This window comes from Chiloscyllium plagiosum, unplaced genomic scaffold (genome assembly GCF_037043375.1).
Source record: "Chiloscyllium plagiosum isolate Xiang-an unplaced genomic scaffold, Cpla_swu_hap1 HiC_scaffold_27, whole genome shotgun sequence".
Classification (NCBI taxonomy): domain Eukaryota; kingdom Metazoa; phylum Chordata; class Chondrichthyes; order Orectolobiformes; family Hemiscylliidae; genus Chiloscyllium; species Chiloscyllium plagiosum.
Genome location: NW_028270165.1, coordinates 78,768,931 through 78,796,604, shown reverse-complemented (window position 1 = coordinate 78,796,604; position 27,674 = coordinate 78,768,931). Strand labels below are relative to the sequence as shown.

At 45.9% G+C, this 27,674-nt stretch overlaps 2 protein-coding genes across 3 annotated transcripts in view; one reads left to right on the top strand and one right to left on the bottom strand.

Moving 5' to 3' along the window:
* Positions 1–27,674, top strand: part of LOC122543561 (uncharacterized) — a 696,117-nt gene that overhangs the window by 258,993 nt on the left and 409,450 nt on the right. The gene's annotated exons all lie outside the window — the stretch shown is intronic.
* Positions 12,655–15,463, bottom strand: LOC122543647 (uncharacterized). Its single transcript, XM_087974983.1, has 2 exons — positions 15,361–15,463; positions 12,655–14,434 (listed from the first exon to the last, which is right to left on the bottom strand). The coding sequence occupies exon 2, from the start codon at positions 14,027–14,029 to the stop codon at positions 13,229–13,231; it is 801 nt and encodes a 266-aa protein (XP_087831109.1). The 5' UTR covers positions 14,030–14,434; positions 15,361–15,463; the 3' UTR covers positions 12,655–13,228.

Here is a 27,674-nt window from a genome sequence, read left to right as displayed (position 1 = left end):
TTTCTTTGTTAAGCAATACTCCCAAAGACCTTACCATTAAGTGTAGAAGTCCTAAGATCAGCCCAAATTCGACAACTGCATGATGCATCTCGGGCCATAGTCTGGGGTGTGGATTACCAGGTGTTGGGGATTTGTAAACTTTTAATCCCATCAATTTCTCTAACATCATTTTCCTACAACAACTCAGTTCCTTCAGTCCTGCTATCAATGGACCATGTGTTCCCCAACATTTTGGGGATGTTACTTGTGCCCTCCTTTGTGATGATAGAAGCAACATATGTGGTTAATTGGTCTGCCATCTCTTTGTTCCACATGAGAACCTTGCCTGTTTCTAACTGTAATTGTTTTCACCAATCTTTTTTTTGTCTTCACATACCCCATTTTCCCCTTTTTAATCAATCCCTTTGTTGAAACCTGAAGTGCTTCCAGTCTTCAGATCTGCTGCTTTATTTTTTAGCTAATTTGTACACCACTTCTTTGGATCCAGTACTACCTTGTTAGCGGTGGCTGGGCCACCTTTTGTGTTTTATTTTTCAGACAGTAAGGGACAACTATTGCAGTTCCTCCAGGTGCTATCTAAATGTTTGTCATTTCTTTCAATAATGTTCCCTCATTTGTTGCAGCCTGTTCATGCTTCTGCCATTATAATTTCCTTGCTTTAGATTTAAGTCCCCAGTCTCAGTATCAACTCTGTTGCTCTCCATCGTAATGGAAAGTTCTCTCACTCAGTTCTTCACTCTTCCACAAGGGACCTCTCACAGCGACATTGCCAATTATTCCCTTCTCATGAAGGAATTAACATTTTGGAATTAAATTGCCATTACCCAACAGAACCATTGCAATTTTTGGAATATTGTGTACAATTCTGGCCTCCCTCCTATCAGACGGATGTTGTGAAGCTTGAAAGGGTTCAGAAAAGATTTACATTGACGTTGCCAGTGGGTTTGAGTGATAACGAGAGGCCAAACAGACTGGGGCTGTTTCCACTTGCGCGTCAGAGGCTGAGGAGTGATCTTATAAAATCATGAGGCATGGATAGGGTAAATAGACAAGGCCTTTTCCTTGGGATGGGGTGTACAGAGTTAGAGGGGGGTGCTGTGGGGTGGGGGTGGGGGTGCAAATTTAAAAGGGACCTCAGGGGCACCTTTTTCATTCAGAGGGGGGGGTGTGCAACGAATGAGCTGCCAGAGGGAGTGGTGGAGGCTGGTACAATTACAACATTCAAAAGGCATCTGGATGGGTATATGAATTGGAAGGGTACAGAGGAATAGAGGCCAGGTGCTGGCAAATGGGGCTATATTAATTTGGGATATCTGGTCGGCATGGACAAGTTGGACTGAAGGGACTGTTTCTGTGCTGTATATCTCTTTGACTCTGGCTTTCCACTAAACATTTGCCACGTTTGTATGTTCAGTTTCTCTCTGGTGTCGGTGTCAATGTTTTGATGTCTCATTCCACTCCCACTTCCTGGGGATGTTAACCATTTCATGTCTGTTTTGTTTTCTCAAGAAGCTGTATTGCAAGTTCAACCTGAATTTACACTTCTTTTGCTTCCCAAAATCAGACCTGCTCACTCTCAGCAATATCCCAATATTGTGAAAGATATTTCAGACAGAGTTATCCAAAATTCAGTGATGTCAGTCCTGACGTTTTTGCTTTTCTGCCCCTGTAAGATGCTGAATCAGCTATGTCAGAAGAATTAGTAAGAGCGGAGTGAGAACAGAGGGGGAAGAGAGTGGGGTAGTGCTTTCAACTTTATGAAATAACAAAAGAAAAGCATGTTCCATGGCAAGTAAAATTGCTTGTTCTGAATTTCTACCCCGGACTGACAGTGACCGACTTTTGTAATCTCTTTTTACAGAGTATTTGAAGATCTGAAGACGGAAGTTTCAAGATCAGCAGATGAAGGGCTTATGCCCGAAACAGACTCTGCTGCTCCTCAGATGCTGCCTGACCTGCTGTGTTTTTCCAGTGCCGCACTTTCAAACTCTGACTATCCAGTGTCTACAATCCTCACTTTGATGCCAATATCTGACAGTCATCCAATCCATTGGAACCCCACTGATTTTCGACTATGAATCTATGAGAAGGAGCAAAGTTTTTGGTTCCTGCTTGAGTACGTTTTCAGTATCAGTGGGACTGGATGAGAGATCCTACTGTTGCAGCGCAGAGTGTGGAGCCTGAAACAGTTATATGGGCCTGGAAAGAGAAATTCACGGCAGGGAGGGCCTGTACACAATTTTGTGTGAGGCTGAAGCTTCAGCCATGAAGAAACTAGAGGAATCCCACCCCATGGAGAAACCATGGAAGTGTGGTGACTGCGGGAAAGGCTTCTGTTTCCCATCTGTCTTGGAGACTCATCGGCACAGTCACAACGGGGAGAGGCTGTTCTCCTGCCCCGAGTGCGGGAAGGGCTTTGTCAATTCCTCCCACATGGGGGAGAAGCCGTTCACCTGCCCTGAGTGCAGAAAGGGCTTTACCCTAGCCTCTGCCCTGCTGAGGCACAAGAAGGTCCACACAGGAGACAGGCCCTTCAGCTGCCCCAAGTGTAGGAAGAGCTTTACCTGGGCTTCCAACCTACTGACCCACCAGCGGGTCCATGCAGGGGAGAGGCCCTTCCCCTGAACCAAGTGCAAGAAGGCCTTCAGCCATTCCTCAGACAGGCTGAAACAGAAGCGGGTCCACACTGGGGAGAGGGCCTTCAGTTGCCCCGAGTGCAGGAAGGCTTTCAGCGATTCCTCCAACCTGCTGAGACACCAGTGGGTTCACACCAGGGAGAGACCGTTTACCTGCTCTCACTGTGGGAAGGGCTTCACCTGCTCTTCCCAACTGCGGAGGCACCAGCGAGTTCACGTTCCATCGCAGGGGGGGGTTGAAGGAATGATGACTAAGTGCTATTATTGACTGGACTATCAACCCAGTTCCGCGGACTCCCAGGTTCAAATCCTGCGGCAGCAGATGGTGGAATTAGAATTCAGTCAGAAATCTGGAGTTCAGAATCTAATGATAAAGCCATTTTAATGGGGGGCTGGAGAAAACTCCCATCTGATTCACTTACATCCATTTTAGGGAAGGAAACTGCCGTTGTGGGAAAGGATTCACTCAGTCGTCCCAGCTGCATCCTTTACCCGGTCTGGCCTTTGCGTGATTCCAGACCCACAGCAGTGGCACAGGTTTTCTGTGAGATCTGAGGGCAACTTTTCCATGCAGAGTATGGTGCATATATGGAATAAGCTGCCAGATGAAGTGGTGAACGCTTGTACAATTGCAACATTTAATAGGCATCTGGATAGGTTTATGAATAGGAAGGGTTTGGAGGGATGTGGGCCAGGTGCTGGTAGGTGGGACTAGATTGGGTTGGGATATCTGCTCGGTGTGGACAAGTTTGAGTGAAGGGTCTGTTTCTGAGCTGTACATCTATGACTCTGTCTATTTGATTACAGATGCTGCTCCTCTCCCTCAATGAAGATTGAGCTTCACCCCAGACTGCAACTTTTTTCCTCTGTCCAACATCTGTGAGTACAACACACTCTTTTCTCACCCACTTTTTCAATTTATTTGTCATTCTGGGGTTCAATTGTTGACTTACAGCAACTGAAAGGAAAGGAAGTGACCCCATGGAGGGGACAAGACTCTGGAAAAGTTGGTCCAGGTTGTGTCGCAATTGGCAATATAGACAGACAGGACACCAAGCCAGACAACATCAGGTGGTGGAGAAGTCCACATTTCAGGCATAACCCTTCTTCAAGACAGGGGATGGGTGTAGGGGAAGATGCAGATAAAAGGGTGCCGGGGGCAGGGTGTTGAAGTGGGGATTGGTGAAGACAGAGGGTACAACCTAGTTGGTCAATGGGAGGAAGGAATCTAGTTGATGGCAGGGAAGAGTAGATGGGAGGGGCAGAGGCTGCAAAGGGAGTCAGGGGGTGGGAAGAGAGAAATTAGAGAACTCAATGTTGAGTTCTCAGTGCTGTACTGTGCCCAGGTGGAAGATGAGGTGGTGTTCCTGCAATTTGCGGATTGGATCGTTGTGGCAATGAAGGAGGCCAAAGCTGGTCATATCAGAAAGGGAGAGGGAAGGGGAATTAAAATGGGTGGTCACTGGGACATCCAGTCAGCCTCTGCAGACCCTCTTGCCCTTCCTTGTTTTAGCAAAATGCAACCCCTGGCTTTTATCCACACCTCTCTTATGCACATGCGCTCTCTCAGACACACACACATTCCTAATACTTACCCTCGCACAGGCTGATACTCCATGATACTCACTTCACCAAGCAAGCATGCATGCAAAAATGCTCTTATGCGCATTCTCACGCACAAACTCACATGGAGACACCTGTGCTGCCCTGCATAGTTTGCAGAAATCTCTTCCCTTCAGAGAATCCCCAGTGTGGAAGCAGGTCACTCGACCCAACTAGTCCACCGACCCTGCAGAGGGTAACTCTCCTTACCCCTATTTCTCTATATTCACCCCTGACTAATGCACCTAACCTGGACATGCCTGGGCACTATGGGTAATTGAGCTTGGCCAATCCACTCTAACCTGGACAAAGTTAAAAATCACATACCAAGTTATTTGGAAGCACTGGCTTTCGACATGCTGCTCTTTCATCAGGTGGTTGTGGAGAATAAAATCATAAGGCACAGAATTTATGGAAAAACATTAGTGTCCTGCCACTGAAATGATATATTGAACAAACCTGGATTGTTAAGTCTTTCATCTTTTCAAATGGGTTGCAGGCATCATTAATATGTAAATCTCCAACTTCCTGCAAGGCACCTTCTTAACATAACTTAAGATTTTGTAACAAAAGATGACATCTCAGCTCAGACAATGCATTAAATGTGTGAGGTGAGAGTCTGTCAGTATCCAAACCTTGAATTGAACTGGTTCTATTTCCAAAGTCGAATTTACAAAATATTATTGACTGCCTGCAAATTGTGCACTTTTGAGCAAAATAGAATGTATCTGCAAATAAAAATTCACCCCATGGACTTGTGTATGTGCACGCGCATGAGAGAAAGGCTACTTCCATGCTGTACGTGTCTATCTCTGTCTGATAACAGATGCTTTACTTCTGGGGTAAGTATTGTAAATCATAGCTGGGTACTAATAGTTAGATGTAATGGAGAGTTCTTCAAGTTGGGCACAATCAGAATCCCGGGAGACCCCTGTTTCTGGTTTGCTTCCTAATGAACAGACATTAAGCATGAGCACATATTTATTTCTCATGTTGTTATTTCATTTTTCTTGTTTGATTCCCTGCTATGACTGCAATCTTGTCTGGTTGGTTGGGAGACTGGAGATTGTGCATTGGGCTTTGATTGACTGAATATTTTATTGTGCCAGAAGGTGTAACGGTGTTGGGGGGGGGGGGGGGGGGGGTCAGTCAGTCAAAGCTTCAGCAGAAATCCAGTAGAGCGGAGAACAGACTGACATCTTATGCTGTAGGAACAGGGAGATCAGAGGACAAGGAAATGAGGACCTGAAATCAGAGCAGACGCCAGACTATCCTGTGGTCAGTGCTTTGATTAGCAGCGCTAACCCTTTACCTAGCTTCCCACTTGACTACCCCCTCAATATTCAGGATCCAAGCCTTGTCATCCCGAAGCCATGTCTCTGTAAGGAGTCTCAGATCATAATTCATCTCTTCAGTGTGAGCAGTCAACTGTGTATGCATATGTGCTACTTTTGTTACACAGTGTAGCACATATGCATACACAATTGTTTTTTTCCATTTTTGTGATCTTTAGAATTCAGTTTTGCTTGCTGGTACATTTACTCTCCTTGTTCCTTTCTATCATTCTCTGATGCTCATTTTCCACATCACTGCATTGCTCACCTGCCTTGATTTGGATTGGCCTGGCTAAATTACCCTGAAGAAGGGCTTATGCCCGAAACGTCGATTCTCCTGTTCCCTGGATGCTGCCTGACCTGCTGCGCTTTTCCAGCAACACATTTTCAGCTCTAAATTATCCATGTCTAGGGATGTGCAGGTTAGGTGGGTTAACTATGGGAAATGCAGGGTTATAGTTTCATAGTAATAGAAGCAGGGGTAGGCCTTATGGCCCGTCCAGCCTGCTCCGCCATTCATTAAGACCATAGCTGAACTATCCATCATCTCAGCTCCTCCTCCATGCATTATCCCAACTACCCTTAAGTAATCTACCATGCAAAAACCCAACCAACTGTGTCTTCAACATACTTAATGAAGTGGCCTCTACTGCTTCCTTGGGCAGAGAATTCCATAGATTGGCTACTTTCCAGGAAAAGTAGTTCCTCCTCATCTCTGTCCGAAATCTTCTCCCCCAAATTATGTGGCCTAGTCTAATCCACCAACAGAAATGACTGGATAGGGTAGGGCTTCATCCCTACAGTGCAATGAATTCCCACTTTCCACCAAAGTCCCAGATGTACTCACTCACTCATTTGCTGTCTCACAAAAGAAAGATTTCATTGTAACTACTTCTCCTCCCAGTAAGGGCAAGACATCTTTGAAAGTCCAGTCTTCACAACCACACTTCTGCTTTCACTGAAGACTATTAGAATCGTACAGCACAAAAACAGACCCTTTGGCCCAACTTGTCCTTACCAGGCAAACATCCTGAATTAATCTATTCCCATTTGGCCCATGTCCCTTTCAAACCTTCCAATGTGTGTACCCACCCACATGCCTTTTAAACGTTGTAATTGTACCAGCCTCCACCACTCCCTCTGGCAACTCATTCCATACATGCACCACCCTCTGCGTGAAAAAATTGCCCCTTAGATCCCTATTAAATCATTCCTCTCTCACCTCAAACATATGCCCCTTCATTTTGGACTCCAGCATCCTGGGCAAATGACCTTGGGTATTCACTGTATTCATACCCCTTGTAAACTTCTGTAAGGTTACCTCAGCCTCCAATGCTTTAGGGAAAATATCCGTGGCCCAATCAACCTCTTCCTGTAGTTCAAACCCTCCACCTCTGGCAACAGCTTTGTAAATCTCATCCGACCCCTTTCAAAGTTTCACAAGTTCTTTCCAATATCAGGGAGACCAGAACTGAACGCAGTATTTCAAAAATGCCCTAACCAATGTACAGCACAACAAGACCTCGCAACTCCTTTACTCAATGCTCTGACCAATAAAGGAAAGATTACCAAACGCTTTCTTCACTATCCTATCTACCCACAACTCCACTTTCAAGGAACTATGAACCTGCACTCCAAGTTCCCTTGATTCTGCAACACTCCCTGTAACTGTGTCAGTCTTGCCTGGATTGCTTGACCAAAACGCTACACCTCACATTTCTCTAAATTAAACTCCATCTTCCACTCTTCAGCCCATTGCCTGTCCCATAAATACTAATTTACAGCAAACTCTCATTCCTCTTATTCCTGAGAAGCTGAACATTTCCATCCCACACACTCCCCCTCAGTTTTCACTTTTCTGAACCTAATCCCTGCTGTACCTCACCCTGAAGCGGCAAAATACTGACTGGCCTGGACAGAGCAGACGTTGGGAAGATGTTTCCATTGGTAGGAGACACAAGGACATGAGGGCACAGCCTTAGAGTAAAGGGAAAACCTTTTAGAATGAAGATAAGGAGAAACTCCTTTAGCCAGAGAGCGGTGAATTTATGGAATTCATGGTCATAGAAGGCTGTGGAGGCCAGGACACTGAGGATATTTAAGAGATAGATAGGTTGAGTATCAACAGAATTGGGGGTTATGGGGAGAAAGTGGAAAAATGGGATTGAGAAACTTATCAGCCACGATTATGTGGTACGAGCAGACCTGGCGGGCTGAATGGCTGCTTCTATGTCTGATTGTCTCTTGCTGTCCTGGACACACAGGGCGAGAATTGGCAGGAGTAGGCCATCTGATCTTTCGAGTCTGGACCAGCATTGAACCAATCATTACTGATGATCCCTTAACTGCAAGAAGACATCCCATTTCTGAACTCAATTCCTCTTGCTAATATATACCACTTGTCTTGCTGATTGCTTCCTGCATCTATCTGACAATTGGCATTGACTGGTGTAGAAGGACACTGAGCCCCCTTTCTACATCCACACATCATTCCTGATGAAGGGCTCGTGCCTGAAACGTCAACTCTCCTGCTCCTTGGATGTTGCCTGACCTGTTGTCCTTTTCCAGTGCCACACTTTGACTCTGATCTCCAAAATCTGCAGTCCTCACTTTCTTCACATCTGCTTATATATCACCATTTAAACAATGCACATTCCTTCTGCTTTTTTCCACAGCAAAAGCTATAACTTCACATTATGGTACTGTATTTGCCACGTGTTTGCCAACTGTGGTCTTCTCGACATCATGGAAACTGAGTGTAAACTTAGGGAACAATTCGCCGAGCATCGCAGCAGAGGCTGACTGGAGCTCCCCATCACCATCCATTTTACTTCCCCTTCTCATTCTCTTTCTGACATGACCATCTTTGGCCTCCTCCATTGCCACAACGAACCAAACTACAAATTGGAGGAACAACACCTCATCTTTGGCCTAGACAGTCATTCCTGAAGAAAGGTTATGCCCGAAACGTCGATTCTCCTGTTCCTTGGATGCTGCCGGACCTGCTGCGCTTTTCCAGCAACACATTTTCAGCCTAGACAATCTACAGCCCGGAGGACTCAACATTGAGTTCTCCAATTTCAAATAACCTGCCTTTCCATCCCCCGATTCCCTTCCCAGCTCCCCCCTCCCTTCCACACCTCCTTGCAACCAACCAGATTCCTTTCTCCCATTGACCAACCAGGTTGTACCCTCTACCTGTCTTCACCTATCCCCATTTTACCACCGTGCCCCTAGCACACCCTTGATCTGCAGCTCCCCCAACACCCACGTCCAGTCTTGAGCAGAGATTACACACGAAATGTTGACTTCTCCACCTCCTGTTGATGCTTGGCTTGCTGAATTCTTCCAGCCTCCTGCCTCTATTTTGCCAATTGAGATAGACCTGGACCAACTTTTCCCAAGGCTGTCCCCTCCCTGGACTCACTCTCTTTCCTTTCAGGTGCTGCAAGTCAACAATTGAACCACAGAATGAGAAAATAAACGGAAAAGGGGGTGTGAAATAAAAGAGTGTCATACTCAGATGTTGGACAGAGGAAGGAAGTTGCAGTCTGGAGTGAAGTTCAATCTTCATTCAGAGAGAGGAGCAAGAGCAGCAGCAGCAGCTTCGGAAGCTCATGGTCCACCTTCTGCATTCAGATAATAGGTGAGCTCTGTTTGGCAGGAGGACAATTCTCCTTCCAGTCCTCCAGTGCTCCCTGTTGGTCCATTAAAAGAAGGTCTTGCACCTTTTCTGCCTACAGCAAGGAACATGGCCAATGTTAAGGTTATACCAGTGACAGATTCCAAGTGTCCAAATGCCAGTGAGAAAAAAAGGGTAGAGCCTTTTTTATCCCCATGTGGCTTGACATTTTATTGCTTTTGCATTTTGTCTGGCTGCTCAACTTTTTATGTCTTTTCCCCAGTGTAGGAATGAAGTTCAGAACTAGAGGGCATAGGGTGAGAGTGGCAAGATATAAAAGTGGCAACTTTTCCATGTAGAAGGTGGTGCGTGTATCGAATGAGTTGCCAGAGGAAGTGGTGGAGGCTGGTACAATTACAGAATTTAAAAGGCATCTGGATGGGTATATGAATAGGAAGGGTTTAGTGGGATATGAACCAAGTGCTGGCAATTGGGATTAGATTAATTTGGATATCTGTTCGGCTTGGATGGGGAGGATGAAAAGGTCTGTTTCCATGCCGTACGTCTGCAACTCTAAATAATAGAGTACACTTTCACAAATAACAAACTATATCCATGTTAACAAGGATTAGTACACCATGTACTTTACTAACCATCCTCAACAGGTCCTGCCCCTTCGATGACTGAATAACATATACATGCTGGTGCATAATCTCCTTCACTAGTATTTACACACTAGGCTGAACAATTGCACTAGTAACTGCAACAATAAACAGCATAAGGATAAAAAGAAAGCGAGGGTAAAAAGCACAAGCGCCAGTAAAAGCAGATGGAAAGTGAGTGTAAAATGTCACTATGACAGGACAGGACAGGCCCCACATTCCTTCCCCTCCATCCCCCCCACAACCTGCCTCACCTTTCACCTCCCGGGCCCAGTACCTTCCAGGTGGCCCCATAGTTGACACAGGGGCCGCCCCACGACCAGTAGAACTCCACCACCCAGGCGGCCGACGAGTTCCCAAGCAGGCCCTTAACCCCATCCGCCTCCAGAATGCTCACCGGCTCCTGCCTGCTGTACAGCCGGCCGGTGTGGCCGTGACACAGCAGCTGCGCCAGGAAGGCGGCGGTGCCCAGTGACGGGTGTCTGCCCCGGGCCGCACGGCGCCATTTTCCTAACGGCCGCCCTCCCGCCGCTTCCCCGCTCGAGCGCCTTCTCCTCCCAACCGCCTTCGCCCCCGCGTGACGTCTGCACGGGGGGGATGGGCGGGGCCGGGGGAGCCTCACCGTCACCAAGCAACAGCCACCTCGCGCTACAACTGCTCATTCACAAAAACAAACTCTCCTGTCTCGCTCTGCAGCTGCAGGGGGGACACTGCCACGTTTCCAGGAGCCCTGTCCACATTACATTGAGCCGTGAGCTTTCACAAAGAGATATTCTTTTAAATTGTCATCTCTAAATGGGGAAATTAGCATTTTAAAGGGGCATGGACATTGTAAAGAGATTTAAATGAACAAGATTATATTTCAAAGGGATGTGGGCACATTCAATGGTGTATCTTGTTATCTAAAGTGACGCCGTCAAATCGAAATGAATCTTCATTTCAAAGAGATGTTGCCCTATTTATAAACAGAAATATCCCTTTGAGACAATAGGTGTGAATTCTGTCTGTGTCCCAACGTTGAGTCAGACTGACATTTTTCTTAGAAAAGCTCTGCATTTAAATTACATTCTTGAGAAGTTAATTGATAGATTAGCGTGGATTGGCTGTGCTAAATAACCCATAGTGTCCAGGGATGTGCAGGTAAGGGTGGATTGGCCATAGGAAATATGGAATAAGGGGTTGAGTATGGGTGGGATGCTCTTTGGAGGGCCAGTGTGGAACAGATGGGCTGAATAGCCTGGTTCCACATTGGCGGGATTTCCACACAAAGGTGCATTTTATCTGCATCTATCCTGTCAAGCCCCTTTCAGAATTCTGCTGGTTTCAATAAGATCAGTTCTGGTTCATAGAGACATACAGCACAGAAACAGACTCTTCTGTCCAACTCGTCCATGCCGACTAAACTAGTCACACTTGCCTGCATTTGGCCCATATCCCTCTAAACCTTTCTATTCATGCACCTATTCAAATGTCTTTAAATGTTGTAACTGTCCCTGTATCTACCACTTCCTCAGCAAGTTCATTCCACATGCAAACTTCTCTGTCAAAACTTTGCCCCCTCAGGTTGCTTTTAAAATCTCTCTCCTCTCACCTTAAAGAACTATGCCTCCTAGTTTTGAGCTCCCCTACGCCATGGAAGAGCCGTTTGCTATTCACCTTAGCTCCACTCCTCACGATTTTATAAATCTCAATGAGATCACCCCTCAACTTCCTGTGCTCCAGTGAAGAAAGTCCCAGCCTCTCCTTATAACTCAAACCCTCCAGTCCTGGCAGCATCCTGGTAAATCTTTACCAAACCCTCTTTAACAGTATTCTTCCTATTACAGGCCACCAGAACTGCATTCAGTACTCTGAAAGTGGCCTCACCAACATTCTGTACAACTTGAACATGATGTCCCAACTCCTATACTCAGTGGTGTGAACAATGAAGGCAATGGTTCTAAATGCCTTCTTAACCACCCTGTCTACCAGTGATCCAACTTTCAAAGAACTATGTAGCTGAACGCCCCCACACCCCCCATGTCTCACTGTTTTGCAATATGACCCAAGGCCCTACCATTAACAGTACAAGTCCTGCCCTTCCTTGTTTTCGCAAAACACAACCTTCGCTTTTATTCACACCACTCTCTCCTCAGACATACACACACACCCCAACACACACACCCCAACACACTCACAGGCTAAGACTCCATCACACTCTCACTTTACCAAACATGCACACGCTCTCACATAACTCTACAGAGTGACTTTGTATTGGCAGAATTATTTGCAGATACATTCAATTTTGCTTAAAAAGCACACAGTCTGCAGGCAGTCAATCCATGTAATATTTCATAAATTCCTACTTTGGGAATAGAACCAGTCTGATTCAAGACTGGGATACTGACAGACTCAAATCTCACATCTTTAATGCATTTTCTGAGCTGAATTGTCACTTTTTAAAAAATATAACCTTAAGTCATCTTGAAAACGTGACTTAAAAGATGTTTTAATATTAATGAACTGAAAACTGCAACCTATTCTAAAAGATGACTATAACCTGGTGTTGTGTGATTTTTAACTTTGTCCACCCCAGTCCAACACAGGGACATCCGCATCATTTCTAGTGAACACAGCCCACACCTCCCGGTGCTGCTATTAAACTTTACAATGCAGATGAAACGACGCAGTCTGCAATCCTGAAAGATTTACAATTTCAAACAATACTAGCTACTCATTCATTGCTCCATCTGATACACGACATTGTAAGCTTAGTGCAGGAGGCTTTAAAACAAAAACTTCGAGTTCAAAGCTTTCAATGAGAGCCTGAGCCCAGATAACCTTTATTGTGAACCAACTTTGTTACAACTTCCAATCCCCTCACCAAAGAGGCATACAAAAAGTAGCTGGTTTTTAAACAGCTGAAGGTCAAAGTGCACACGCTCCCCCACCACCTCACTTTCTTTACTATTGGTCAGCACTGAGTTGTTCTGTTGTAAATGGATCCTTGGTACAGCCTTAACCCAGAGGAAGTATTGCCTCACTCAACAATTTCAACCTTTATCTAAGTAAGTTTCTCCCCACTCATTTGCCGGGGGCGGAGGCAGTATAGAGTCAACCAGACTGCTGTGGGGCTGGAGTCACATGTGAGCCAGACAGGGTAAAGGATGCAGCTGGGACGACTGAGGGAATCCTTTGCCACAACTGCCGTTTCCTTCCCTAAAAAGGGAGTGAGTGAATCAGATGGGGTTTTTCACCCCCAAAAATGGTCTTATCGTTAGATTCTGAACTCCAGATTTCTGACCGAATTCCAATTCCACCATATGCCATGGCAGGATTCAAACCTAGGCATCGCTGGAACTGGGTCAATATCGGCACTCTACCCTCACTCCTTCAATCCCCTTGCGATGGTACATGAACCCGCTGGTGCCTCCGCAGGTTGGAGGAGCGGGTGAAGCCCTTCCTGCACTCAGGGCAGCTGAAGGGCCTCTCCCCGGTGTGGATCTGCCGGTGAGTCAACAGGTTGGATGCCTGGGTAAAGCCCTTCCCACATTCTGGACAGCTGTAGGGCCTCTGCCCTGTGTGGACCCGCCGGTGGGTAAGCAGGTGGGAGGCCCGGGTAAAGCCCTTCCCGCAATCGGGGCAGCTGAAGGGCCTCTCCTCTGTATGGACCCGCTGGTGCCTGAGCAGTATGGAGGAATCGCTGAAGCCCTTCCCGCACTCAGGGCAGCTGAAGGGCCTCTCCCCAGTGTGGACCCGCTGGTGCCTGAGCAGTATGGAGGAATCGCTGAAGCCCTTCCCGCACTCAGGGCAGCTGAAGGGCCTCTCCCCCATGTGGAGTCGCTGGTGCCTCAGCAGGTTGGAGGAACTGCTGAAGGCCTTCCTGCACTCGGGGCAGCTGAAGGGCCTCTCCCCCGTGTGGACCCGCCGGTGGGTCAGCAGGTCGGAGGAATGGCTGAAGCCCTTCCCGCACTCAGAACAGCTAAAGGGCCTCTCCCCCGTGTGGACTCGTTGGTGGATCTGGAGGGTGGAGGCCTGCGTAAAGCCCTTCCCACACTCAGGGCAGAAGAATGGCCTCTCCCCGGTGTGGATGCGTCGATGAGTCTCCAAGGCAGATGGTACACAGAAACCTTTCCCGCAGTCGCCACACTTCCACGGTTTCTCCACAGGGCGGGATTCCTCGGGTTTCTCCATGGCCGAAGCTTCAGCAGCACACAAATGAGTGTAGAGCCTCTACCCACCGTGAATTCCTCTTTCCAGGCTGTATTATTGATTCAGGCTCCACACTCACTGCACTGCAACAGTATGGTCTCTCATCCAGTCCCACTGCTGCTGAAAACGTACTGAAATAAGGACCAAAAAGCTTTGCTCCTTTTCACAGAACCGTGGTAGAAAATCGTGGTCCAAATGGATTCAGTGACTGTCAGACATCGACGTCAAAGTGAGGACTGCAGACACTGGAGTATCAGAGTTGAAAAGTGCGGCACTGGAAAAGCACAGTGGGTCAGGCAGCACCCGAGGAGCAGGACAGTCAATGTTTCAGACATAAGCCCTTCATCTGTTGATTTTGAAACTTCTGTCTTCAGATCTCCAAATACTCTTAAAAAAAATATTACAAACGTCATCAATGTCAGTCCAGGGTAGAAATTCAGAACAACCAATTCTACTTTCTGTGGAATATTCTTTTCTTTTGTTATTCCACAAAATTGACAGCACCATCCCACTCACTCTCTCCCCATCTGTTCTCACTCCTCTCTAACTAATTCTCCTGAAGGTGCTGATTCAGGAACTCATAAGGCAGAAAAGCTCTCTGAATTTTGGATAACTTCACCTGAGAGTTAATATCTATCACAATATTGGGATAGTGCTGAGAGTGAGCAGGTCTGATTTTGGGAAGCAAAATTTTTAAAAAAGTGTCTCAATTCAGGGTGAACCTGCAAAGCAGCTTCTTGAGGAACAGCCAGACACAAAATGGTTAATGTACCCAGGAACAGGGGAGAAAATGAGACATCAAGGTATTAACACCAACACCAGAGAGAAACTGAACATAAAGACGTGGCAAATGTTTGTGGAAAGCCAGATTCACAGAGACATACAGCACAGAAACAGACACTTGGAGCAAACTCTTCCGTGCTGATCAGATATCCTAAATTAAGGTAGTCGCATTTGCCAGCACTTGGCCCATATCCCTCTGAACCCTTCCTATTCATATCCCCATCCAGATGTCTTTTCAATGTTGCAATTGTACCAGGCTGCATCACTTCCTCTGGCACCATCCTCTGCGTGAAAACAATACCCCTTAGGTCTCTTAAATCCCCACCGCTCCCACCTCTGTCCTCACCCTAAACTTATTAACCTCCTGTTCTGGACTCTCCCAACCCAAGGAAAAGATTTGTTTATTTACCCTATCCCCACCCCTCTGGATTTTACAAAAGTCTTTCAGGTCACCCCCGTCCCGCTCCCCCGTCAGTCTCTGGCGCGCTGGGGAAAACAGCACCTCCCACCATCCATCCGGCTCTCCTCACCTTGAGTTTGCAGTGTCTGCTCCCTCCCTGGGTTCACTCCAGATCCCCCCCCACCCAGGATGAAGAGTTGCTCAGGAGGGAGGAAGTGGGCTTCACTCTGAAACGGACAGGGCCACTTCCGTGTTGTGACGTCACCAGTGCCGCACTGCGCCTGCTCCGGACGGCGGCCGCCTGGACCGCACTGCCCTAGCGCAGTTTGCAAAATTCCTCCCCTTCAGAGAATCCCCAGGGTGTGGAAGCAGGCCATTCGGCCCACACCCATTTGCTTTACATTTAACCCTTACTAATGCACTTAACCTGCCCATCCCTAAACACTATCGATAATTTACCATGGCCAATCCATCCCAACCTGCACATTCCTGAATCCGACGGGATAACTTAGCATGGCTTGTCCACCCTAACCGGCCAGACATCATAAATTAATGTAGTTCCACCTGCCAGCATTTGGCTCATATCACTCTAAACCCTTGCTATTCATGTACTCAGATGTCTTTTAAATTGTGTCATTTTCCCTCAGGCAGCAAGTTCCATACATCCGCCACCCTCTGCGTGAAAAAGTTTCACCTCACGTCCCTTTCCACATTCACCTTAAACCTAAACCCCTCTAATTCTGGACTCCCCTACCATGGGGAAAAGACCATGGGTATTCACCATATCCATGCCCCTTATAAACTTCTATAAAGTCAGCCCTCAGCCTCAGATACTCCAGAGAAAATATACCTGACGTATTCAGCCTCTCCCTGTAGCTCAAACCCTCCAACTCTGGCATCGGCCTTATAAATCTTTTCCCACCCCTTTCAAAGTTTCACAATATCTTTCCTACAGCAGGGAAACCCAGAACTGAATGCAGTATTCCAAAAGTGGCCAAACCAATGTCCTGTACAGCTGCAGCAAGACCTCCCAACTGCTATACTCAATGATCTGACCAATAAAGGAAAGCATACCAAGGTCTCTTTGTTCTGCAACACTCCCTTTAACTGTGTCAGTCCTGCATGGATTGCTTGACCAAAATGCAAGCCACACATTTCTCTAAATCAAATGCCATCTGCCACTCCTCAGCCATCTGAACAATATAATTTATATCAATTTCTTCTCTTATTCCAGAGAAGCTGCAAATCTCCAACCTATACACTCTCCCTCCATTCTCACTTTGCTGAACCTAATCCCAGTTGTGTCTCATCCTAAAGGGTCTGGTTCATGCTGATTAACAGGCCCACACTCGGGGGATCTAATTGAAACATACAGAATACTGAACAGCCTGGACAGAGTGGATGTTGGGAAGCTGTTTCCACTGGTAGGAGAGACTGGGACCCGAGCGCAAGTCATAAAAAAAAAGGAAGACCTTTTAGAACAGACCTAAGGAGAAACTTCTTCAGCCAGAGAGCGGTGAATCTATGGAATTCCTTGACACATAGGGCTGTGGGGGCCAGGTCAATGAGGATATTTAAGACAGACAAATAGATTCTGGAGTATCAAGGGGTACCGGGAGAAAGTGGGAGAATGGAGTTAACAAACTTATCAGACACGTTTGAATGGTAACAGCAGACCCGATGGGCTGACTGGCCTAATTTCTGCTCCTACGTCTTAGTTTCTTACTGTCCTGGACACTGAGAATTGGGGGCAGGAGTATGTCATTTGGTCTTTCAAGTCTGCACCATCGTGGAACAGATCATAACTGGACATGGATCTACCTACATCTAGGGGATAGGCTGGGAATTTTTCACAGAGGTTGAGAGGTGACCTTATAGAGGATTATAAAATCATGAGGGGTATAGATGAGATGAATGGCAGGTGTCATTTCAAGATGAGGGGCAAATTTTTAAGGTGAGTGGAGAAAGATTTTAAAAAGATATGAGGAGCACCTTGTTCTTTTAAGAGAGTGGTTTGTGTGTGGAATGACTGTCCAGAGGAAATGGTGGATGCAGGTAGAGTAACAACATTTAAAAGACATTTTGATAAGTACATGAATAGGAAAGGTTTGAAGGAATATGGGCCAAACCAGGTGGGACTAGTTTAAGTTTGTGAATATAGTCAGCATGGACTTGTTGGACTCAAGGGTCTGTTTCTGTGCTGTATGACTCTAACTGTTCTATACTGGTCTTAAAACCCTTTTATTGCCTTCGCCCATAACCATCCACTTCTTTGTTGTTCAAAAATCAGATAAACTTAGCTTTGAATATATTTTAAACCCCCCAACTGCAGGAAGACATCCCCACTTCTGAACTCAATTCCTCTTGCTAATATACCACTTGCCTTGCTGGTTACTTGCTGTACCTGTCTGACAACTGGCATTGACTGGCATAGGAGGACACTGGTGCCCCTTTGTACACCCACGCATTATTCCTGATGAAAGACTCAGACCCAAAACATCGACTCTCATGCTCCTTGGAAGCTGCCTGGCCTGCTGTGCTTTTCCAGTGCCACACTTTTTGACTCTGATCTTCAACACCTGCAGTCCTCACTTTCTCCACATCCCATCACCATTTAAACAATGCCCCTCCTTCCTGTTTTTTTTTCGCCACAGCAAAGGATATAACTTCACATTGAGGTATTGGATTTGCCATGTGTTTGCCAATTGACACACAGTCCTGGACCAACATTTCCCGAGTCTGCTCCTCCCTGGATTCAATCCTTTTCCTTTCAGTTGCTGTAAGTCAGCAATTGTAACCCACAATGGAGAAAAGAGAGTGCCGTACTCACAGATGGTGGACAGAGGAAAGAATTTGCAGTCTGGAGTGAAACTCAATCTTCATTCAGAGAGAGAGAGGTGCATTACAACTTCCGCATTCAGACAATAGGTGATGTTCTGATTGGCAGGATGACTACCGAACATCCGGTCCTCCGGGGATCCCCAGTGGCTTCTAAAGAAAGTCGCGCCCCGTTTCAGCGGACAACTAGGAGCATGCGCATTTTTTTGGGTGACAAACTTTAACAAGCGCCATTCTTGCTAACACCGAGGAGCCCGTGCAGTATTCTCTGTGGAAATGCTGCTATTACGAACAAATTTTAAGGGTCCAAATGCTAATAGGAGAAAAAAAAAGGGTAGACCCACAATTTATTTTCCTCCGTGGCTCGACATAACCACGCATGCTCCTCACTATTTTTGCTAGTCACCTTACCTACACTCCTCATGATTTTACAAGTTTCAATAAGGTCACCCCCTCAACCTCCTATGCTCCAGTGAAAAACGCCCCAGCTTCTCCTAACTCAAACCATCCTGTCCTGGCAACGTCCTGGTACATCTTTTCCAAACCCTATATAATAGTGTTCTTCCTATGACGGGGCGACCAGAACTGTACTCAGCATTCTAAAAGTGGCCTCACCAACATCCTGTACAACCTCAACATGATGTCCCAACTCCAATATTCAATGGTGTGAACAATGAAGACAAGTGTGCTAAATGCCTTAACCACCTTGTCTACCAGTGATGCAACTTTCAAAGAATTATGGACTTAACCCATGTCTCTATTCTACAACATGATCCAGGGCCCTACCAGTAATTGTACTAGTCCTGCCCTTTCTTTTTGTAGCAAAATGCATTCCTCGCTTTTATCAAGACCTCTCTAGTACACATGCTCTCTCTCAGACACCCACCCAATATTCACACCTTCTCACACTCGTACATTACCAAACATCACACAGGCAAACACACACTCTTACGCGAACACTCAGACACAAACTCACATGTGCACACACTCTCTCATGCATGCACAGACACAAGTCTATGGGATAAATTTGCATTTGCAGATACATTCAATTTTGATCAAAAAGCACAATCTGTAGGGAGTCAATCCATGTAATATTTTCAAATTGCCTACTTTGGAAATGGAACCAGTCTGATTCAAGATTGGGATACAGACAGACTCGAACCTCACACTGTTCATGTACTGAGCTGAGATGTCACCGATTTTTATAAAACCTTCAGTCATCTCAAGAACGTGACTTAAAAGTACTTCTGGGCTTTACATTTTAATTACCCGAGACCTGCAACCCATTTTAAAAGATGAAAGACTAAACTGCAATCTAGGTTTGTTCAATATAGCCCATCAGTTGCACTACACTGTGATCTTTTCTATAAAATCTGTGTCTTATGATCCTGTTGCACAGCTACCTGATTAGGAGCAGCACTCCGAAAGCTAGTGCTTCCAAATAAACCTGTTGGACTATAACCTGGTTTTGTGAGATTTTTAACCGTATCCATCCGCCGTCCAACACCAGCTCCTCCACATTGTTTCCAATGAACACAGCCCACACCTCCTGTCTGTAAACCTTACAATGCTGATGACATAATGCAGTACCTGCACTCCTGAAAATTTTCTAATGATACTGGCTACGCATTCACTGCTGCAACTGATACACAACATTGGAAACTTAGTGTAGGAGGCTGAAAGAAATGAGCAGTTTTAAAACAAAAACCTGTTGCAGCTTAAAGCTTCCAATGAGTGTCTGAGACTGGTGGTAAGTTCAGGTAACCTTTATTGCAACCCAACTTTACTACAGCTTCAGATCCTCCCAGCAAAAAGGCATAGAAAAAGTAGCTGCTTTTTAAACAGCACAAGGTCAGAGCATTGTCAGTCCAGGGTAGAAATTCAGAATATGCAATTCTACTTTGAGGAACATTTTTTGCTTTTGTTATTCCACAAAATTGAAAGCACCATCCCATTCTCCCGCTCCGTGTTCTCACTCTGCTTGAACTAATTCTCCTGAAGGTGCTGATTCAGGATCTCACAGGGACAGAAAAAGCAAAAAGCAAAACTGACATCTCTCTGAATTTTGGATAACCCCATCTGACAGTTAATATCTTTCACAACACTAGGGTACTGCTGAGAGTGAGCAGGTCTGATTTTGGGAAGCAAAAACAAAAAAGGGTGTGTCAATTCAGGGTGAACCAGCAATGCAGCTTCTTGATGAAGAACCAGACATTAAATTATTAACATCCCCAGGACAAAAAAAGGGTGGGTGTGGAGGTGGTGAGACATCAAAGCATTAACACCAACACTCAAGAGAAACTAAATATACAGACATGGCAAGCATTGTTGGAAAGCCAGGGTCATGGAGATATACAGCACAGAAACAGACCCTTCAGACCAACTCATCCGTACAGAAAAGATATTCTAAAATCAATCTAGTCCCATTTGCCAGCACCTTAGCCAACAACCTTAGTGGGCGGCACGGTGGCACAGTGGTTAGCACTGCTGCCTCACAGCGCCAGAGACCCGGGTTCAATTCCCGCCTCAGGCGACTGACTGTGTGGAGTTTGCACATTCTCCCCGTGTCTGCGTGGGTTTCCTCAGGGTGCTCCGGTTTCCTCCCACAGTCCAAAGATGTGCAGGTCAGGTGAATTGGCCATGGAGAAATTAACCATAGTGTTAGGGGCAGGGGTAAATGTAGGGGAATGGGTCTGGGTGGGTTGCGCTTCGGTGGGTCGGTGTGGACTTGTTGGGCCGAAGGGTCTGTTTCCACGCTGTAAGTAATCTAATCTAACCCTTTGAACCCTTCCTATTCTCTTTCTTTATTCAGATGCCTTTTCAATGTTGAAATTGTACCAGCCTGCATCACTTCACCCCTCAGCCTCCCACGCTCCAGGGAAAATAGCCCTAACCTATTCAACCTCTCCCTATAGCTCAAATCTCCCAACCCTTCTTGTGAATCTTTTCTGAACCCTTTCAAGTTTCACAACATCTTTCCAATAGGAGGGAGACCAGAATTGCATGCAACATTCCAAAAGTGGCTGTGGTTCTGTTGGGCAATGGTAATTTAATTCCAAAATGTTAATTCCTTCACGAGAAGGGAATAATTTGCAATGTAGCTGTGACAGGCCGCTTGCGGAAGAGTAAAGAACTGATTGGAGGTGGAGAGGAACAGAGTTGATTCGGAGACTGGGGACTTAAATCTAAAGCGAGAAAATTACAACGGCAGAGGCACGAACAGGCTGCAACAAATGAGGGAACATTATTGAAAGAAATGACAAACATTTACATAGCACCTGGAGGAACTGCAATAGTTGTCCCTTACTGTCTGACAAAATAAAATACAAAAAGGTGGCCAGCCACAGCGAACAAGGGACAACATGGATCGTACTGAATACAAAGAAATGGCGTACAAATTGGCTTAAAAAAAAAGCAGATCTGAAGACTGGGAGAAGTTCAGGTTTCAGTAAAAGGATTGATTAAAAGGGGAAAATGGAGTATGTGAAGACAAAAAAAAAAGGATTAGTGAAAATAATTACAATGAGAACAGGCAAAGTTCTCATGTGGAACAAAGAGATGGCAGACCAATTAACCACATACGTTGCTTCTATCATCACAAAGGAGGGCACAAGTAACATCCCCAGAATGTTGGGAAACACATGGTCCATTGAGAGCAGAACTGAGTAGTTGTGGGGAAATAGTGTTGGGGAAATTGATGGGATTAAAAGTTTACAAATCCCCAGCACCTGGTAATCCAAACTCCACACTATGCACTGAGATAAGTCATTCAATTGTCAAATCTTCCCCCGATTAACTCACCGGTTTCATCTTCCAAGGGACCAACATTTACTCTGTTCCCTTTGGCATACGACTAGAAGCGTTTGTTTTTCTTTTTGATATTTTGTGCTAGGTTTCTTTCGTAATTTACCTTATACATTTTATTAGTATCCCATTGTTTATGTTTCAGCTTTCCAAAGGTCTGGAATACCATTTCTAAACAGGCTGAAAATTGAAAACATACCTTGTTCAAACTGAAAATAAACCCACCTATCAGGTGGCTGGGGGCGGGCAAAACTATCGCCCCGCCCCCGTTTTTTTTTCGAATTCTTGGCAGACTCCTCCAACCACGCCCCTTCAGCTGGTGATGACGCCCCCGTCATTCTCACTCCCAAACCCGTGACCTGGCGCATGTGCAATGTAAGTCCTGCAGCGCGACACAGGCAGTGACACTGAGTGCGGTGGAGGAACGGCGACGGCGGCTGAAGGAACAAGAACAGGACCCGCTGGAAAAGCTGAGCGGGTCCGGCAGCGCGTGTCGAGAGACTGGGGAGTTTACAAACTCCTAGGGGGAGGCCTGAGGTCGCGAATAAAAGCCCCACCGGGCTAGTGTTTATTGGAGAAGACCCCCTCGGGTTGCCCGGGTAATCTGCCGCCATGTTTGTGAGGGTAAGGCGCGTGTTGTCTTGGGTCGGGCGGCCATCTTGGTGAAGGCACCATCCGCGGTCATTTCCGGGAGAGAATTCCAACCTCGTGGCAGCCTTTGTGTCAACTAGAATTTCCTCATTTCACTTTGAGAGACCTGGCGCTGAGCTTGGTATATCTGCCCTTAACACAGGAAAAGGGAGTGAGAGAGAGAAAAACAGGAAGGCGGGCTGTGAATGTGATAATTTGTGACACTGGAACAGAAAGTGGTGATCGCAGTGACCTGGAGAGCATTGACGTGTTGATGTTGTTTTCAGTTTGTTGACTGGAGGAAAAAAAGAACACCAGGAGTGGAAGAAAGACATGAAGTGAATTTGAATTTCAATGCAGGAGGAGAGATAATGTGTAGGATTGAAATTTAATACTTCCAGCTAGTAGATAAGAAAAGTGTTCCATGGAAAGTAGAACTGTCCCCTGAGCTTTTAATCTTGACGTCTTTTGTACATTTTAGTGGATGTCACAAGTTTCAGATGGGAAACTCAAGACAAACATCATAGAGATGTACAGCACGGAAACAGACCTTTCAGTCCAACCCATCCATGCCAACCAGATATTCCAACCTAATCTAGTCCCATTTGCCAGCACCCGGCCCATATATCTTCAGACCCTTCGTATTCATATACCCATCCAGATGCCTTTTAAGTGTTGCAATTTCACCAGCCACCACTACTTCCTCTGGAAGCTCATTCCATACATGCAACACCCTCTGCATGAAAAAGTTGCCCCTTGGGCCCTTGGAGCCCAACTATTTACAATCTACATTAGTGACTTGGATACAGGGATAAAAGGCACTATAGCCTAATTTGCAAATGACACAAATCTGCAAAGGCAGGATGGTAAATTGCAATGAGGAAATAAGAACCTTACAACTAGATATAGATAGGTTAGGAGAGTGAGCCAAAATTTGGTAGATGGAGTTTGGTGGATAATGCATTTTGGTCACAAAAACAGGAAGGAGACCTATTATCTAAGTGGTGAGAGGCTTTGGCGTGCTCTGGTGCAGAGGGATCTGGGTATCCTCGTTCATGAGTTACAAAAAACTAGTATGCAGGTACAGCAGATAATAAAGATAGCAAATGGAATTAGATTAGATTACATACAGTGTGGAAACAGGCCCTTCGGCCCAACAAGTCCACACCGACCTGCCGAAGCGCACCCACCCAAACCCATTCCCCTCTGCACCTAACACTATGGGCAATTTAGCATGGCCAGTTCACCTAACCTGCTTTGGACTGTGGGAGGAAACCGGAGCACCTGGAGGAAACCCACGCAGGCACGTTGAGAATGTGCAAACTCCACACACCTGAGGCAGGAATTGAACCTGGGTCTCTGGCGCTGTGAGGCAGCAATGCTAACCACCGTGCCAACCACATGTTGGGTTTTACAGCTAAAGGAATAGGATATAAGGTTAAGGAAGTGTTGCTGCAACTGTACATGGCATTGCTGAGACCACACCTGAAGGATTTGCCCAGTTCTAAACCCCCTATTTCAGAAAAGATGTAATGAGGTAGTTCACAGGAGGTCCACTAGATTGATCCTACAGATGAGGGGGTTGTTAAATGAAGAGAGATTGAACAATTTGGACCGATACTGTTGAGAATTTACAAGAATGAGAGCAGATCAAATTGAGATTTTCAAGATGATAAAAGGTATGGATAAAGTAGACATGGAATGGATGCTTCCACTTGTGGGGCATTCTAGGACGAGACGTCACAGACTTAGGATAAGGGGGAGCAAATTTAAAACAGAGTCGAGGGGAAAGTACTTCTCCCAAAGGGATGTGAATCTGTGGAATTTGCTCCCCCAAAGTGGTGGATGCTGGGACAGTGAGTAAATTTGAAGAGGTGTAAAATAGGTTTTTAATTGGTGATGGGTTGAAGAGTTATGGGGAGAAGGCAGGAAAATGGGGGTGAGGAGCATATCGGCCATGATTAAATAGTGAAGCAGTAAGATTTACAGGGATGTTGCTGGGACTGGTGGTTTTGAGTTGTGGGGAGAGGCTGGGGCTTTTTAAACCCTGGAGCGTCATAGTCTAAGTAGTAACGTTATTAGAGGTTTCTAAAATCATGAGCGTCACAAATAGGACGAATAGCCAAGGTTTTATTCCCCAGGGTGGAGGAGTCAAAAACTAGAAGGCATAGGTTTAAGGTGAGATGGGGAAAGATTAAAAAAGGACTTAAAGGGCAATGTTTTCACACAGAGGTGCTGCTTGTATGGGATGAGCTGCCAGACGAAGTGGTGGTGGTTGGTACAATTACAATATTTATAAGGTGTCTGGATGAATAGTTTGGGTGTAGAGGGATATGGGCCAAATGCTGGAACTTGGGACTGGGTCAGTTTGGGACATCTGGTCGGCATGGATGAGTTGAACCAAAGGGTCTATTTCTGTGCAGTCTGACTCTGTCTCTCAATCTATGACTGAAACCAGACCTTTTTTTACTGATAATCTTCCTATTGGATTTTTTTTTTAGTGCAGTTTCAGGAGATTTGTGGTGGATGAAATTGGCACATGTCCTGTATCCTGGAAATTCTGGAAAATAAAAATAAATAATTCTGTGAATGGTACAATCCTCTCCTTCCCCTATGCACCCCCCACCCTACCCCACCCCAAATGGTACAATCCTCCTATCCTTTCTACCCCTCCCCATGAATGATGCAATTCTCCCCCTCTCAATGGTACAATCCTTTCCTCCCTCACCCATGTAGGGTGCAATTCTCCCGTCTCCGAATGGTACAATCCTTCCAACTGTCAATGGTAAAGTTCTTCCCTACCCACATCCGCCATGAATGAAACAACCCTCCCTGTCTGAACTGTACAATTCTCCTCTTCCCATGTCCATGGGATGATTCTTCCTCACCCCCACCCCCATGAATGACAGCATCCTTTTCATCCCCATTCGACCCCCGACCAGGAATGGAACAATCCTCCCTCTGAGAATTCTGACTTGTGACTCACAAGTGTTTTCCTTTGTGTTTTCCATTTCCAAAGCCTTTCCCATTTTGAAAATAGTCTCTGCTTTTGGTCTTGCTACCAAACTACATAACCTCAGACTTTACCACATTGTATTCCATCTGCCCCTCATCTGGCCATTCTCCTGGCCTGTCCAAGCATTCCCAGCATGGACTTCACCTGTCCCATGCTGAAAAAGGCCCTTTATGCCAACTCTCTGCCAACTGCCAGTCAACCAATCCTCTATCCATGCCAGTACCTTGCCCCTCACACCAGGAACTCTTATTTTGCAGCCATCTGCACAGCACCTTGTCAAAGTCCTTCTGGAAATCCATGTCGCTCACATCCATTGACTCTCCCTTTGTTTAATGGACTTATTACCTTCTCAAAGAACCCAAACAGATTTGTCAGACATGTCCTCTTCTTGTCAAAGCCATGCAGACTCAGTCCTGTTTTACCATGCATCTCTAAATATTCCACACTCTCATCCTTCATAATGCCTCTTGAGTTTACCCATTTTATCCTAAGTAAGCTGTTCTGTTCATTAGAATGTCATCAAGTTTGGGAAGTCATGTTGCAGCTGCACAGGACATTGGTTAGGCCACTTTTGGAATACTGCTTGCAATTCTGGTCTCCTTCCTATCGGGAAGATGTTATGAAACTTGAAATGGTTCAGGAAAGATTTACAAGGATGTTGCCAGGGTTTGAGGAAATGAGCTATAGGGAGAGGTTGAACAGGCTAGGGCTGTTTTCCCTGGAGACTGAGGGGTGACCTTATAGAGGTTTACAAAATTATGAAGGGCATGGATAGGATAAATAGACAAATTCTTTTCCCTGGGGTCGGGGAGTCCAGAACTAGAGGGCATAGGTTTAGGGTGAGAGGGGAAAGATATAAAAGAGACCTAAGGGGCAATGTTTTCACACAGAGGGTGGTATGTGTATGGAATGAGCTACCAGAGGAAGTGTTGGAGGTTGGTACAATTGCAACATTTAAGAGGCATTTGGATGGGTATGTGAATAAGGAAGGGTTTGGAGGGATATGAGCCGGGTGCTGGCAGGTGGTACTAGGTTGGGTTGGGATATCTGGTCGGCATGGACGGGTTGGACCGAAGGATATGTAGGTTAGTCTGATCTAAAAAGTAGGATAAAGGGCCGGCACTACATTGAGGGCCAAAGGGCCTGTACTGTGCTGTATTGTTCTAAGTTCTATGTACCTAAGTACAGTCAAAGGTTTTGATTTGTGAGCAGTACAATCAGATCCTAGCAAACAAGGACATGCAGGTCATACTGTGCATAGTCAGAGTGTGGCGTGTAGGGTTACGGCTGCACAGAAGGTGCACAAAAGCAAGCAGATTTCAAATTCATGAGTTCTATTCAACAGTCTAATAATGGCAAAACTGTTGTGTCGTGTGTTCAAGCTTCTGTATCTTCTGTCTGACAGAAGCGGGTGTAGGAGATCAATCCCGGGGGTGGGGGTGGGGGAGAAATGATGTTGGCAGCCTTTCCACGACAATGAGAAGTGAAGATGAATTCCATGGATGGAAGGTTGGCTTCCAGGATGGATGGTACTGTGCACACAACCTTCTGTAGTTTCTTCTGGTCCTGGGCAGACCAGTTACCGTGCTGTACATCTCTATGACTCTATAAGTTTAAAGACTTCATATTATGTATGTACACTATCTTTGCCGCTTGTAATATTTCAACCTTCTGAAGAAATCGTTCAAAAAATATTAGCACCAGGTATGAAACTGAAGGAGTTAGTAAGAATGAGAAAGGAGCGGCTGAATATCCAAACCTACCCATGCAACAGTCAAGAAGGCACAACAATGCATTTTCTTCCACATGAGGCTTAAGAAATTCAGCATGTCCATAAGGATCCTCACCAACATTTACAGATGCACCATAGAAAGCATTGGATCTGGGTGCATCACGGCCTGCAACGGTAACTGGTCTGCCCAGGACCAGAAGAAACTACAGAAGGTTGTGTGCACAGTACCATCCATCCTGGAAGCCAACCTTCCATCCATGGAACTCATCTTCACTTCTCATTGTCGTGGAAAGGCTGCCAACATCATTTCCCCCCCGCCCCCACCCCCGGGACTGATCTCCTACACCCGCTTCTGTCAGACAGAAGATACAGAAGCTTGAACACACGACACAACAGTTTTGCCATTATTAGACTGTTGAATAGA

Coding starts and splice junctions, on each gene's coding strand:
- LOC122543647 (XM_087974983.1), bottom strand. CDS start 14,029: ATGGAGAAACCCGAGGAATCCCGCCCTGTGGAGAAACCGTGGAAGTGT.